The 16,294-nt window shown below is 36.4% G+C and overlaps 1 protein-coding gene across 3 annotated transcripts in view; it reads right to left on the reverse strand.

Annotated features, from left to right (window-relative positions):
- Nucleotides 1-16,294, reverse strand: part of KIAA0825 (KIAA0825 ortholog) — a 445,920-nt gene that overhangs the window by 99,220 nt on the left and 330,406 nt on the right. Inside the window, exon 21 of one of the 3 annotated variants that reach the window (XM_049867914.1) lies at nucleotides 14,605-14,891. The exons of the other annotated variants lie outside the window; for them this stretch is intronic. Coding sequence (XP_049723871.1) covers nucleotides 14,873-14,891 — 19 coding nt within the window. The 3' untranslated portion in view covers nucleotides 14,605-14,872. Of the gene's footprint in view, nucleotides 1-14,604; nucleotides 14,892-16,294 lie in introns of those variants that run through there. 3 annotated transcript variants of the gene reach the window in all.

Consider the following 16,294-nt stretch of genomic DNA (forward strand, 5'->3'; position numbering starts at 1 on the left):
TCACTGACAGTTAGTTCATAGTCAAGTTTACTCTTGCCAAAAATCCTTAAAATGTATTAATTGTCTTAAACTGCTTAAATGAAAAAAAGTTGGATTTGAGATAAATCAAATGTTTCTCAATGCATCTAAGAAGATTAAAAAATATATACAGGTTCTTAGTCCATATCCCAGGTCTATTCAGGCAGAATCATCAGGGAAAGACCCTGGGAATCTATAATGTAAGAACTGGCCCAAGTGACTCATTATCATGCAAGTTTGGGAAATCTGAAAAGATGTGATATTCTTAGTCCCTTAAAATTCTTGATTTTGGCTATTTGGGAAGTGGTCCCTTTCTCCTGAAAATTTTCAACAGATTATATTAACTCCCCCAAATTAACTTCACATGAAGACTCAAAGAATACATTCCAATCATGAGATGAACTGCTGGAGAGTATGCAATACAGCATTAAGGGAGTTAATCCAAAATTCTATTGTAAAGAAAAGTAATGGAATGGGAGCATGTGTATAATATTAAAGATTATGGCTTTCTTTATCTGTCCTTTAAAAATCTGTCCTGATTTCAAAAGACATTGATAAGCACAAGATTAGCACATTTTCCCAGTCATGTTCTTGGGAAAATCCCAATTTAATATGCTCTTCTGGACAATTGGTTCTATTTGGATCTCAAAAAAGCTTTAATTCAAGAGGTGAAGGGCAAGGTATTGGTGAAAACCTGTAAGGTTTGTGAAGGTTTTGTTTTTGCTAACAAAATTGAGAGCCAAGACACTTTCTGTTTCTAACTATTTTTCTATGAGCTTAGATTCTTTTTCCCAACCTGAGAGTGTGGGGTGAAATTTTATGCTTAGTTCTATGGAGGCATTTGCCAATATAATAATAAAATTACATTTGTCCACCTGGAGCATAGATCTATGGTCAAAATTGTTAATGACAGACATTGGGTTCTGCTTTTTTCCAGTAACAGCAATAGTGTTCTTAAAATAATATAATCATAAACCAAACCCAGTGCCGTCGAGTCAATTCCAACTCATAGAGGCCCTATAGGACAAAGTAGAACTGCCCCATAGAGTTTCCAAGAAGCACCTGGTGGATTCAAACTGCTGATCCTTTGGTTAGCAGCTGTAGTACTTAACCACTACGCCACCAGGGTTTCCAATATAATCATAGATATAAATAATTAACTATAAATATAAAAATAAATACAAAGATAATGACACATAAAATAAATAACATTTTCTTTCTACTGACAAATACAAATGTTTCAAAAATAATAGTACATGATTTCAGGGCTAGATCACTGAAAAGTGATTGCAACTAAACTACAAAACAATACCAAAAGTTGTACAGACCATTCCCATCTTCTAATAAAACTTTCTTAGATTTCTAAAAGGCAATATACAGACAGACTGATATATTTCTAGATTTTCCTATATCCTGGAAATGCTACAGAATGGCTGCTATTGTTATAACAGTGGGCCAGTTTATCATAAATAGAAGCTCATTCAGCCATTTTGGTGTAACCTCCCACTACTTAATTGGTAGCTCCATGCTGGTGTGTAATGCAGTTTATTCAATTATTCTTTTAGTCACCCTTTCATGACTGATGGAACATATGGTATCCTACCCACTTTTTTTGGCTCTCAGGTTTCTTGGAACTCTACTTGTCCCTCTGAAAGTATTTTCTGGCCTCTGGTGGGGACTTGTGTAATGGTCAAAGGTGAAAGAAATATTTATTTAAGGAATACAGCTGGGATATCAGCCTTAAATGTGAGGAAGTGCATCCAGAAAGTGTGATTTAGTAAAAATTTTGTTTCTTTTGGCTTTTGTACAACTAGATAACCCTTGTAAGCATATTTATGGTTTCCTTGTGATAGTCAGGGGGTCCTGGTAGGTGTTTTGTGTGTATATGTATGTGTGTCACAATAAATCCTGAGACACGACTGGTGGGACAGATGGGCACCTATCAAATCTGGCGCCTGAGAACCCCCTTAAGTTTGTTGCCTCCATGTAGTCCCAAATAACATTTTTCAAAATCCATATTGTTAGGTGCCATCAAGTCAGTTCAGACTCAGAGCGACCCTATGTACAATAGAACAAAACTGCCCAGTCCTGTGCCAGCCTCACAGTCATTGCTATGTTTGAGCCCACTGTTGCAGCCACTGTGTCAATACATCTTGTTGAAGGTCTTCCTCTTTTTTGCTGACCCTCTACCAACTATGGTGTCCTTCTCCAGGGACTGGTCCCTCCTGATAACATCTCCAAAGTACATGAAATTAAGTCTTGCCATCCTAGCTTCTAAGGAGCATTCTGGCTGTACTTCTTCCAAGACAGGTTTATTTTTCTGGTAGTCCATGGTATATTCAATTATTCACCAATACCATAATTCAAAGGCATCAATTCTTCTTTGGTCATCCTTGTTTGTTGTTTAGTTTTCGAAAGCACATGAGTCAATTGAAAAGGCGTGCATTAGTCCTCAAGGTAACATCCTTGCTTTTTAACCCTTTAAAGAGGTCTTTTGTATCAGGTTTTCCCAATGCAAATATTTCATTTCTTGACTGTTGTTTCCATGGTGTTGATTGTGGATCCAAGTAAATGAAGTCCTTGACAACTTGAACGTTTTCTTGATTTATAAAAAAAAAAAGGCCTATTACCAACCAAAAATTTAAACACACTCCATGACTCAGCAAGCTTCCAGTAATGAAAATACAGGGTATAAAAAAATAATAATAATCAAGGCAGAAAGTAATAGGTTCTTGAAAGAGTTTTAAGGTAAAATGCTGAATCGTTGATGTAAATTCAATTGCCCCTTTTTGTAATGAATGAAGATTTACTTTTCCCATGTGGTCAACTACAGGGAGTAACTTTCAATTTCGTTAGGTAGCTAAGTGATTTTCATTCGGGGTGTAATGTGAACATTTTTTAAAGGGAATTCCTGTAGATACAAAACTGGTACTTGGAGTTTCTTCTAAATGTTATGTGACAACTAATAGATGAAATGATTATAAAATGATGGTCTGTGATCAAAAGCTGTTTCAGTCTCAATAATTTAAATAAGTTTGCACATGAAATTTTTACCTCAGACCATCATTTTATAATCGTTTTATCTATAGGAGAGAAAGCTGGCTCTACTCTTTCTTTACAATAATTTTGTTTTCCACCAAATTTAAGATTCACACTCTTAGTGAATCTAAAGGGATCATCTCAATTAGTTATTTGTTGGCCTGTAGATAAATTAACAGTAAGGTGATTTTATATAGGACAGAGTACAAAGGTGGTTTTAGAATGCCCTAAGAATGTAAAACGCTCAAGATACACACAGTGTATTTTGTCACACTACTGTTAAACTATCACTTAAGTTTCAAGGTGACTTAAAGTTTTTCCAGTGCTTTCTATGTTGATATCTTGCATTACATCCACCTATAGTTTTTTTACAGTATATTACCACTCTGGTGCCTCAGTGTCCTAGACTGCTGTAGATAACTTTTTTGAAGTGTTGGTTATACAACAAATTATTTTTTTTGATAGTTCATTTATTTAAATGACCTCCAAACCTTGGGAGTGATTAAATTAACAATAAAGTTTTATATCAGCTTAATTTTCAATAGTTTTCTATGTAAATCTAATTTTATTATCTTTAAAATCTATTATCATGCATAATTATTCTAAGTAGTAGCATTACTTTTATTTTTTTATTTATAATTATTTATTCATTTCAAGTCACTTTGTATGCTATTAATGGGACCATGTAGTTAGGTATCCTAATTTGTCCTTGTAACTTATAATTAGCTCAAATAGAAATTCAATATAAAATATTTTGGAGTTTATAAATTTTTTTTTTATGTTACATGGATGTCCACATATATAAAACTCAAAGATTTTCTTTCTTTCATAATATGCTATAATATGGTTACAAGTGCATTGAAATTCATCTTGTTAGAATGGTAGTAATATATCCCACCAGGACTACTGTTCCTAGTAGCAATTTAAAATAATTATTGTGAGACTTGATGCTAGACATCAGGTTTGCAATAGAATTACAATGAGGGAAGTGTATTAGAGACAAAACATTGCTGGAAGAAAACTTCATAATGGTGCAATTTGGAACTAAGCCTCAATTTTACAGTAATAGATTCTCTTTATGATGGCACAAAGGAGAGAATGCACTTAGCAAATTTAAATCTATTATTAGTCACACTTTGTGGATTGCAGTGCAAAAAGGAGAAAAGAAATTAGCTTTTTAAGTATGTTTCTTATATAAAATAAGTTCTAGTAAGAACAGTCTTATATAAAATTTCCCTGTTACTGTTCAAAAGCACTGTCAGTCTTTATAACAGCAGGGAGTTGTCCAGGTTTAAAAGTCTTTCCAAAATAGTTTTGGAGAGCTCTAATTTCAAATTACAAATTTCAACATCAGAATGTTTCTTATTTACAGAAATACTGTGTAGAACGAGAAAGACAGAGTTAATTTGGTCTCTGCTGCCTACTACGATCTCTCTCCTTGAACGAAGAGGTGCTTGTAGTTCACGTTAGTACCATATCTGCCTGTAATGTGATTTCAGTTATAGTGAAGAAAACTCAACAGAGTTAAAGTGGTATGATTTAGCACTCAACTATGTAAAAGGAGTTCCAATTGGCAATTTTGCAAAGGAAATCAACAGAATTCAATAGATCTTTTTACTGTAAAATCGAAACACCAACAATTCAAGCTTCCATTTTCAAGTTAAGTAAAATGTTGTATTTCTGTTTTAATTATGATCCATTTTTACTACTTTATCTTAAAATAATACACAGTAGAATATTTGATAACAGCATAATTAATTCAGTTTTAAAATAATATGTAATATTTCAATAATGTGATTGACTTAATACATAGGGATGCAACTGAAATCCTTTAAGAAATATTAAATAAGATTCTATCTGAAATGTTCCACATAATCTATAAAAAAGGAATGAAAACACCCAATTGGATTGGGAAAGGTATGTTTTATATAAAAATAAATGTTGCTAGATTCATGGGGAGGAAAGCAAGGACAGACAGATAATGATCACCTTTCAAATACAGTTCTACACAGCCCAAACAAGGTATGGGGTTGAAATGGTCCAATAAATTCAGTTGACAAGATTTACTAAAAAAGCATTTTCTCATAAAGTATCCAAATTTGCTTAACATATTAACACTATTGCTTTCCAACGATTTTGTTTTCCTTCCGTAGCTGTCTTTAATAATTCAAGTACACTTTTCTCCTGCTGACCTCCAGTTGGTAGTCTATACATAGGTTCATCTCTACTAACAGTTAATTAATCTCTAAAATATGTACTCTTTTTCCTTCACTTTCAGAACATCACCCTCTCTAGGTTTTCCTCCTGATTCTCAGTTTTCAGTATGTGGTTATACCTCAACATTGTGGCTTATCTCTTCCTGTACATACTCTTCCTGGGTGGCCTTATCCATTCCCATGGCTTCAGTTAGCATCTCTGTGCTTGATGACTCAAATATATAGCCCTTTACTGAGCTCTAGACCCATATAACCATCTGCCTACTGGGTGTCTACCCTTGGATATTCCATAGGATATTCACCGTGCCACAAACTGAATTTGCCATCTACTCTCTTCCTCAAATCAAATATATTCTCCTCCAGGTATTCTCTGCCTTAATGAACCATCTACTCAGTTGCCCAAGCCAGAAACCTGTGTATCAACCTTGAACTGCCAGATTCCTTCCCTCTCCCATATCCCACCAATCTCCAAGTCTAGATGCATCTACTTCCTATTTAAAAAACTGATCCATTTCCATCTATTGAGGAGCCCTATGAGTTTGAATCGACTTGATGGCAACAGGTTTGGGTGGTGCAGTGGTTCAGCAGCTTGGCTGCTAACCAAAAGGTTGGTAGTTCCAACCCACCAGCCACTCCATAGGAGAAAGATGTGGCAGAATGGTTCTGTAAAGATTACAGCCTTGGAAAACCTATGGGGGGAGTTCTACTCTGTCCTACAGGGTCACTATGAGTCGGGATCAACTTGACGGCCAGGGTTTTTTGTTGTTGTCGCTGTTACTGTCCTAATTCAAGTTGCTATCATTCCCCTCTAGAATTATTCCAACAATCTCCCAATGTCTTGATCCAATCCATTCTCCATATTACAGCAGAAAAGATCCTTCCAAACAATCTTACAGAAACATACAAGATTGATAAATATGTAAAAAAACACATTAAAAGATTTTAAATCTACACAGAATAAAAACCCAAAGAAAATCAAAAGATGTATCATAAACTGGAAAAAAATATTTGGAATACATATAACAAGGAGTTCATGCTGTTAATAAATATTACAAGTCAATGCCTGGAAGAAATACTGGCGAATGACATAAGCACTTAATTTATATAAAAATGGATTATAATAACATGAAAAGATACTGAGTCTTGCTAAATGCAAATTGAAATGAGACATCATTTTTCACCTATCAGATGGAAAAAGGTTTAAAAGTTTGAGCATATGGGAGAAATAAGCCCTGTCATGTACTTTTGATGGGTATGTAAACTGGCATAACCTCTCTGGAGGGAAATTAGGAATATCCATTGATATTAAAAACATTTAAATAATAGTTCTCTTTAACTAGATTTTTCCACTTCTAGACATATATCCTTCAGAAATATCAACATGTACACAAAGATGAATACACAAGGATGCTAATTGAAGTGTTTAAAAATAATAGTTAGAAATAGAAATAACTTAAATATTCATCAACTGGGTTTTGGTTAAGTAACTTATGGAAACTCATATTCTGGAATATTAGCTGGTGGTTAAAGAGAATAAGGTGAAAAACCCTTATCCACTGCTGGTGGGATTATAATTTGGTACAGCCACTGTGGAAAAAAAAAAATGGTATTTCCTCAAAAAGTTAAATATAGAACTACCACATGACCCAGCAATTCCACTTTAAGGTTTACACCCAAAAGAACTGAAAGCAGCAATGTGAACAGGCATAATAGTACACTAATGTTCATTAAGCACTATTCACAATAGCCAAAAGGTGGAAACAATTGAAATGGCCATCAGCTAATGAATGGATAAGCAAAATGTAGTATATACATACAATGGAATACTGCTCGGCTACACAGAAAAATGAAGTCATGATGCATGCCATACATGGACGAACCTATTGGGCATTATGCTAAGTGAAATAAGCCAGTCACAGAAGGACAAATACTGCATGATATTACTTAAATGAAATAAGCAAATATACAGGAAACAAAAGTAATTAGTGGTTACCAGGGATGGGAGGGAGGGAGGAAAGGGGAACTTTTGCTTAGAGCACATTGAAGGTATGTTAATGGTGGTGGTATAATTTGGAAAAAGGAAGTGAAAATAGTTGCACAACTTGAAGAATGTAATCGATGTCACTGAAGTGTACATGTAGAAACTGATGAAGTGTTTTATGTGTGCTTGTGTGTACTTCACTATAATAATAATAATAAAAAGAATGAGTCACATGGATATATCCATGTTACATTGCCAAGTAGGAAAAGCAAGATGCAAAATAGTTTGTATGACATGTTGTTATTTGTGTAAAAAAGGATGTATATACATATATATGTGTGTTTATGCAGAGAAAGAAATTCTCTGAAAAGCTGCATAAGAAATGTTCACAGTGACTGCCTTTGGGGAGCTCTTTTATGGTGTGCCATGTACTACTTTTTCAATAATTAGAAACAGCTAGCTATAAAAATTACAAATACTGTCATGCTATTCCTGCCTTAAAAACCTTTAATGGCTTCAAATTACCATTAAGATAACAATCAATTGCTTTACAAAGCTTATGTGACATTTAAGACTGGTCCAGCCTTATATTGAACTTTTTCTCACCACTCCACACTCAAATTCTTCCTCTGGCCGCCAATGACCTTGTTCAGTTCCTCCAATGCATTGGAATAATTCCTTCTACACTGGGTACCAGCTTGAAAGTCTCTTCCACCAGGAAGGCTTGTCTGACCTTCCTCCCTGCCCCAGACTTCTGTGTTCCCATATCCCTTATTACAACATTTATCACACTTAATGTTTAAGTTATGTGTCTTCCCTATCGCTAGACAATAAGCTCAATGAGGACAGGCCCTGTGACTCTCTTTCTCACAATTATAACCCCATGTTTAGTACTCAATAGCTTTTAAAAAATGGATGCATAAATGAACAGAGAGAATTCAAAGGGATCATATATATCTCCCTATTAATTTAAGGATTGTTAAGTAGCAACAATTTGGCCAAACTTTAGCAGATATCTTGAGAGTAAAAGAGAAGGTAAAGAATGAGCTGAAAGTGCGTATTTGAGGGCACAAAACCACACACAGCTGCTGAGAATAACAGCAAACATATAAATAAGGGTAAAGGAATATTCAAAAACTGCATCCACAGATAAAGAAAGTGTGTGGACTATGAGAATGAACAGAGTGAGAAGGGAGGAAGAAAGGAGAGGATGACTGGGAAGTTTTAACCTGATGTTTAATGAAGTAAGATTGATGCAAACAAGGATGAACAGTTTTCCAAGTGAGGACAGGATTGCAAACAAAAGCACACAGGGACTATGGGAAGTGGGGATGCAGTTTCTGATAAAGTTGCTTTGCTCCTGCCTAAGGGGAGATGCAATCTTCTCTACCCCTTGCAGATATATGACAACTCCATCTCAGAACTAGTCTAGAGTTACTATGCTCTCCAGGAGTGGATACCTGGAAGCCAAACTAGAGGCAGTTCCCAGTGGCCTTTCATGGATCTTGGAACAGAAACGCTATTGCTGAGCTACAAATAGTGTCCAGAACTGTTATATTTTCAGAGGGATTTTTTTGAATTCTAGGCCACTAGGTTTTTTAGGTAATTTAGAAATCTTAAAAGAAATATAAAAATCAAGAGATCCAATCAGAGAAAAAGCATTGGAAGACCTCCTTGTCATTCTCATCCAGCTACAGCAATAATAGTCTCTGATTGATTTCTTGCTTTCAGTTTCAGTACCCAAGTTATCAAAGATTCTACCAAATAGTCTGCCATATCTGCCTCTTTTATTCTACCTCCACTACTGCCACTTGACTCTAGGTCCTCATCACCTCTTTTTGGGAGAACTACCTGACTTCAGCGCCCGCCGCCCTCTGGCTCCTGCCGGGCCGGGCTCTCCTCGGGTGGGTGCGCGGGGCCCTCGGGCCGCCCTAGCTGCCTGCCTCCGGACCCGGGCGACCGGGCGTCTGCGGCTCTGGAGGAAATCATGGAGGGTGTCTGTCGCGCCCGCCTCTTCGCTGCCTCTCTGTTTACAATATGGCGACCTACCTTTATATTTTTATTCTCAGCGCCATTTTGGCTACATATATGATTTGTAGCTAAGAGCTATGGCTGCTAACCAAAAGGTTAGCAGTTCCAATCCACCAGCTGCCTCTTGGAAACCCTATGGGGTAGTTCTACACTGTCGTATAGGGTAGCTATGAGTTGGAATCAACTTGATGGCAGCGGGTTTATTTATTTTTTTTTCTTTGATTACCTGACTTCTTCAGCTTTGTCCACTTAAGGTCCGTTTTCTCCTCACATCTCCTCACAGATAGGATGTCTGTGCTTGGCACTCTCTTTCTCCATTGCGGTCTTCTCATTTGCTCCCATTTCTTCAACAATCACCTATACACTAACGACTCCCAAATTTATGTTTTAGTCCTAACCTTTCTCCTGATTTTCCAATAGGAAACTCAACATGTCCCCAAACAAACTTCTCTTTCCCCAAAATCTTTTTCTCCAACATGACTCATCTCATTAATGCCATCATCTTGCTCTGAGTGAATCAAGCTAAAGGCATTCGTCGATCTCTTGCTTTTTCCATAACCACGTAACAAATTTTACCAATTATTCCCCCAAAGGGTCCCCAAATTGTTTATCCTTTTATGCCTGCCGCCACTGCAGGGATTCTAATCCTCAGCAGATCTGGCTTGGATATGTCCAGTTTTCTGTTTTCCAGGTTAGCAGTGTCTTCGCCTTCAGACCATCCTCTGATTGCCAGTATAGCCCCATAATAATAAGCCTTAATTGACTTAGTAAAGTATAGAGTATAGGGACCACTGCTACCGGAATCCAATTAACCTGTCTAGTCTTATATCCAATAATATATTCAGTATTTCCTATATTCTCACCATAGTGAACCATTACTTTCAAACAGTAGCAAATTTTTCTATATCTCTGTGCCTTTGCCCATGCAATTTGCTCAGCATAGCATATGCCTTCTTTTTTCTAGCTGCCAACTCCTATTACTCCTTTTATTCAATCTCACCAAGTCATCTCTTACATGCAATCTTTTCTCATCTTTCTCTCTGGCCCCCCAAACTGAATTGATTGCTTCTTTCCATTCTGGTAACATCTTAAACACACATATAACAATGTGTTATGACCAGCTGCTTAGGACAATCACTATGATGTGATTAAAGCACAAAGGTGATTCAATGGCTAAACTATGAGTTTCTTGACTGCCGCTCACCTCCAGTGGCAGAGTAAGCACTTGATACATACGTATTGAATGAATAGATTGCCTTCTGTGACTTTGTTTTCTCACAGCAAAGCTAACTGTCAGATTGGCAATCAAAAGACTCTCTCAAATTATCTGCTTTTGCCTCAATATCATTCCTTCTTTATCTTTGAAGCCTCAGGAGCATGGCTTTGTGCCCCATGCAGGTCATAAATATCCTTCATTTGCATTTATATCCACTTCTGAACTTTAATTTATACTACTCCTCCCATTTGGAAGGGGCTCTGTCTTTTTTACATGTATAAAATTTTTCTTTAAATTGAGTACACGTCGCCCCTATACTTAGAAATCTTCTAAAACCCTCCCTCTGCTTTTCTTGTTGAGTCTCAGTTTTGCAGTCCTTTAAATATAGTTTTTGTATGACATGATTCATTTTGCATACACATACACACACATTTTATATTTTACTCTGTAGGTTGAATCACATGAAATTTTCAATATCGGAACTTCTTGACCAACAAAAGTGGCAACTTCAAGTGGCTCAGCCTAATTATAAACATCTTGAAGGCAGGTTACTATGTCATATTACTTTTTGTTGTCTAAAGTTATTATTGGCATAATATCGGAACAGTGGGTCTGTGGTTCTCCAAGTGACATCCATGAACCACTGTGGGTCTCTGAGGCCCTTTCAGGGGTCCATGAGATCAAAGCAATTTTCATTATTTCGTAATAATACAAAAATGTTATTTGCCTTTTTCATTGTGTTGGAATCTGCACCGATGATGCAAAAAAATGGTAAGAAAAACTACTGGTACCTTTGCGTGAGTCAAGGCAGTGGCAGCACACTACTAGTGCTTGCTGAATTCTTCGCTGCTAGGTACTCACGTTAAAAAATAAAGCCAGTCTCACTTAAGAATGTGTTTGATGAAGCAGAAAAATAAATTTATTAGACCTTGACCCTTGAGTATACATCTTTCTAATATTCTGTGTGATGAAATGGAAAGGACACATGGAGTACTTCTGCTGCATACTAAAGTACAACGGTTATCTAGAGGAAATGCACTTGTGTGAGTGAGTTGCAGGCTGAACTAGCCACTTTTGTTGTGAATTACAATGTTTACTTGAAAGAACGACTCATGCATATTTGGCAATTTCCCAAAAATGAACAAGTGAGACTGTCATTTTTGGGAAAGTAGCTGATAGTATTAGTTTCCAATGATAAAACTGAGCATTCAAGCAAAAATTAGAATTTTGGAAAACTAGAATCTGTCACCATAAGTTTGACAGTTTCCTAATATTTAAAGATTTTTCTAATGAGATCAGTGGTGATATTAACAACTGTAATTTTCTGATATTGCATAATGAAATGTATGAAGATTTGAAGATACACCTCAGTGACTCCATATTTCCCAGATGAACAATTCATGATGCTACTAAATCTTGCATGGTAAGAGATCTATTTGAATCAAGATATGATTTCAGATTCCACATTGAAACTAACCTTTAAGAAACCACCACTTGTTGAGTTTTGGTGTAGTATTAAAAAGAACACTCACAATTATCTCCAATGGTAATAAAAATATTTCTCTCTTTTCCAACTATGTATCTGTGTGAGGCCAGATTTTCTCCATATACTTCAACAACAACATGTCACGAGAGGTTCAGTGTAGAAGCAGATATAAAAATCCAGCTGCCTTCTATTAAAGCAGACATTAAAGGAATTTGCAAGAATGTAAAACAATGCTACTCTTGTCATTGATTTTTTTGTTTTATAAAATAGTTATTTTTCATAAAACATGTTAACATATGATGGGTTTATAGTTGCTATTTTCAAGTGAATTAACAATTCAATAGAAATAACTCACATGAACAAAAGATCCCTGGGTCCTCAGTCATTTTTAAGAATGTAAGAGCATCCTGAGACCAAATTTTGAGAACTAAGTTGAAAAACAGATTTTGCAGTAGATGCTCAATAAATGTCTAGTGAATCAATGAAGCAATATAAAGGAAACAAGACAAGCTGTGATTATATAAGCCTAGTTACGTGATTGGGGGTTCATTTGGTAGGCTGCTCAAATACTTGGCTGTTACCATATGTGTCACCACACTGAGAAGTGAGTGAGGATTAAATTCTATTTAGTTTCACAAGTCAACCGAAATTCGGGTTTTAAATGGAAGTGGAATTAATTGTTCTCTTTAAATTGCAAATAAAAGAGGACTCACACGGAAGATGCTTCCCTCACCTTGCACAGGATCCAAACATCAGGCAAGATTTTTAAGAACAACGTTTCTGATTTCCTGTAATTTGGCTTAGAAGATGTGAGCTATGAATACTACTATCACAGTGCGTTTTCTGGGAGTCTGGATCACCAACTGCACAATACTGGAACATAGCCAGTGCACTAGCATTGAAGCTGGGCTTGTCACAACACAACTCCACTAGGCTGGATGGCGGCAGGGAATGGATGACAGTAGAATACTTGAGCAGCTGCCGCATGGTGAAGTGAAGTGGGGCAACCACAAGGGGAGGGGGCAGGAGCAACACTTCAAAGGAGCACTGAATTACAATTTCAAAAAACGTGGCAAAGTTGTTGACTGCTGAGAAACCACAGCAGCCGACAGACTGGTCTGCTATGCCACAAATAGAAACAGGGTGGCTCTTTTTGAGCAAAGGCATCAGGCCAATGAGACTAAGGCAAATAGCAGCTGCAGCGCTGTATCAAAGGAGAGTCTTTATAACGTGTTCTATGAGAAAAGGATTGTTGGTCATGCTCAGTCTATGTATTCTTTAACACCTGCAGAGAATGACACCAGGAGCCCAATCTTAAAAAATGAAGCACACTGATGAATAAACGGTGCCCAGCTTCTCAGTATGTATGTTTTCCTCTGAGAGTTCCCCTCACACTTTATTCATGCCTCTTATAGCATGAATTGTTTTTAGTCTGGCATTCTCATTATTCTTGTGCAAACTTGATTCTTTCATCTCTAGTGTAAGCTTCTTGAAACCTACTCTTCAAAGTCCATAGCACAGTGCATGTACAGAGCAGGTGCACAATAAATACTTGAATAAATGAAGGAAGTCTAAAATTAGAAAAATAGCTTCATTAATATTGCAAAACCGTCAAAAATTTGTTGTCATATCTTTATTCACCTATTTGTCCATCCCACAAATATTTACTGAGCCCCTATCACATGCAAGGTAATGAGCCAGACGACGTTGGTTATGTTAAGATGCGCTCGCCGTGGATGTGGCCCTCAAAGACTCTACAGTTCAATAATCCAACTTAGTTTCTTTACTGAGAGCTAAATGAGGACATAATAAAATTTTTATTTTTTTCATTCTGACCACATTTATCAAACAACGAATGTCCAGGAGTGGCTAACAAATGGGGGGAAAAAGGGGGGGGCGGGGAAAAGAAGATGAAAATTGATGTTCCTTTTTCTAAATGAAAAATTTATGTTTTTAATTAGATAAAACATCAGTCTTGATTTGGGGACAATATAGTAAATACCGTTACAATTTAGAACTTTATCAGGCTCCACAAATAACATTCTGCTATTTAAAATAAAATAATTTTTACTTTTAAGGCTCTCAAGGACTAACAGATACACTAGAATGTAATCCATAAGGAAAGGTGCTTTTTTGCCTTGTTCACTGCAGTATCTCCAGAACTCAGCACAGTGTTTACTTAGCACAGAATAGATACCCTATAAATATTTGTTGACTGAATACACAAAAACTAAATTTAAGATACCAAGTATTTGTTTTATTAGATATTCTTCTATATGGATAAGAAGTATGACCTTGGAGTTGGACAGCTTGGGTTCAGATCATGGCTCCATCATTTACTAGCCATGTGACTGTGGCTAAGTAAGTGATTTGACCTCTGTTTGTCTTAATTTCTAAATCTGTCAAACGGAGTTAACAACACTCCTTATCTCATAAGTTTGTTGCAAGCATTAAATGAATTAATATACATACGTTTCTACAACTGCCTTACACATACTAAGAACTTAAAACATGTTAACTATCATTACTTACATTTGCGTGTATGCATATGAAATGATATTTATTACTATTAACTCATATTAATTGAGGAAAATATAATATTGGTAAAATTGCTACACATAAAACAGTCAAAATGTTCATTAAAACCTCCTAAGGTTAAACAAATTTTTCCTATGTTTCTATAAGTCCTACAGCTCAGCAAATTTTTTAAAGGTGATTAGAGTTTAAATCTCAGCCACCCTCATCCTTCTTGTGTTGGAAATCGGGATGATAATATTTATCTCCTATTATTACTGTAAGAATTGACACAATGGTTAGGAAGTACAAAACACTCACCAAATGTTAATGGATATTTTAGTTGTCATTGTTATCGTCATCATTTGTGTCTATGGAAAATGAAGAGAGCTAGGAAAAAAGAAGGATTAAACTCAAAAAGATACTCGTAAGGAGAAAGAAAAGTTAGGTTTAATTTGCCATAAAATGTTTATACGTTATCCATATAAGATAGGTGTAGCTGGTGCAGAATACAGAAGATGTGCCAAAAAACATGGTGGGCCCATTTATTGAGCCAATTTGAGACTATAGCTAGAAGCAATATAGCTCAACTGAGAAAAAGCTTATTTTGCAATATACAAGAACTCGGCAATCTTCATGTGCCATGTAGGAAAATATAAAGAACAATTTCCTGGTGTTAAGAATTGTTAATATGCCATATATAACAGAATGGGGTTGTGGAGTTTCCTTTGCAGGGAGCCTTTAGTATGGAGCTGATTATCAATACAGGATTGTTGAACTATCTGTCTCACACTTAGAAATTGTTGGAAGACCCTTCAAGACCCTTTCAGTCATAAGAATGCCAGTGAAAAAGAAAGTAACAGCCTTTGTGAGCAGTATGTCAATTTAATCAGTTTTATTACAAAGCCAAGAGATTATTCATTGACATTGTCACATAATTACCTGAATTTACATTTATTCTTTCATTTCAATAAACTAATTACTGAGTGCACATTGTTCCAGGCACTGGGCTAGTTAGTGAGTCACAAGATGATGAGGGAAAGTCCCTGACCTTAAGGTGCTTACAGAATAAGGTATGTCATGTAAGTGATTACAGCATAATATGATTATTGCAATGAGGCTTATCAGGTATGGTTCTTGAGTATGCTAAATACAGAAAGCTCTACTCAATCCAACTTAAACAAAATTCATCCGCTAAGGCAACAGAGCAGCAAAGGAACCTCATAGAGTAACCGGATCATTCACTTTATTTCAGTTCAGCTCCCTTGGGTTGGCTCCATTTTCAGACAGTTGCGCCTTGCAGGTAGCTCACAGGCTGCACCCTTTCACGTATGATAGAAATCAAAGCCTTAGAATGTAGCATTTTTGGCTCTGACAGGGCTGGCTTGGGCCATATGCCCATTCTTGAAGCAATACTGGTGCCAGGTGGGGGTGGGGAGAATGCACTGATTAGGTCAGCCTCCACTCACTCAGCTTTACCTGAGGCATATAGATGTAGGAGGAGTGATCCCCCACAGGAGAGTTGGGATACTGTTGCCTCAAAGAGGGGGGAAGTTATGCTAGACTGTCAGAACATCAGATGTCCACTGCCCAGGATTTATACATGTTTAACAATATACTCAAGTCAAGAAATAATCTTTGAGCATATACTGTGGATGATTCACTGGCCTAAGGATTTTTCAAGATGAAAAAGATGTTGACAAAAAAGTTTACGATCTAGAAAGGGGACTAAGGAAGATATATAGACAACAACACAGAGAAGAACTCTTGTGTACTTTAAAGTGTTGTTGAAT

The sequence above is a fragment of the Elephas maximus genome, chromosome 2 (assembly GCF_024166365.1).
Source record: "Elephas maximus indicus isolate mEleMax1 chromosome 2, mEleMax1 primary haplotype, whole genome shotgun sequence".
In the NCBI taxonomy this organism is placed as follows: Eukaryota; Metazoa; Chordata; class Mammalia; order Proboscidea; family Elephantidae; genus Elephas; species Elephas maximus.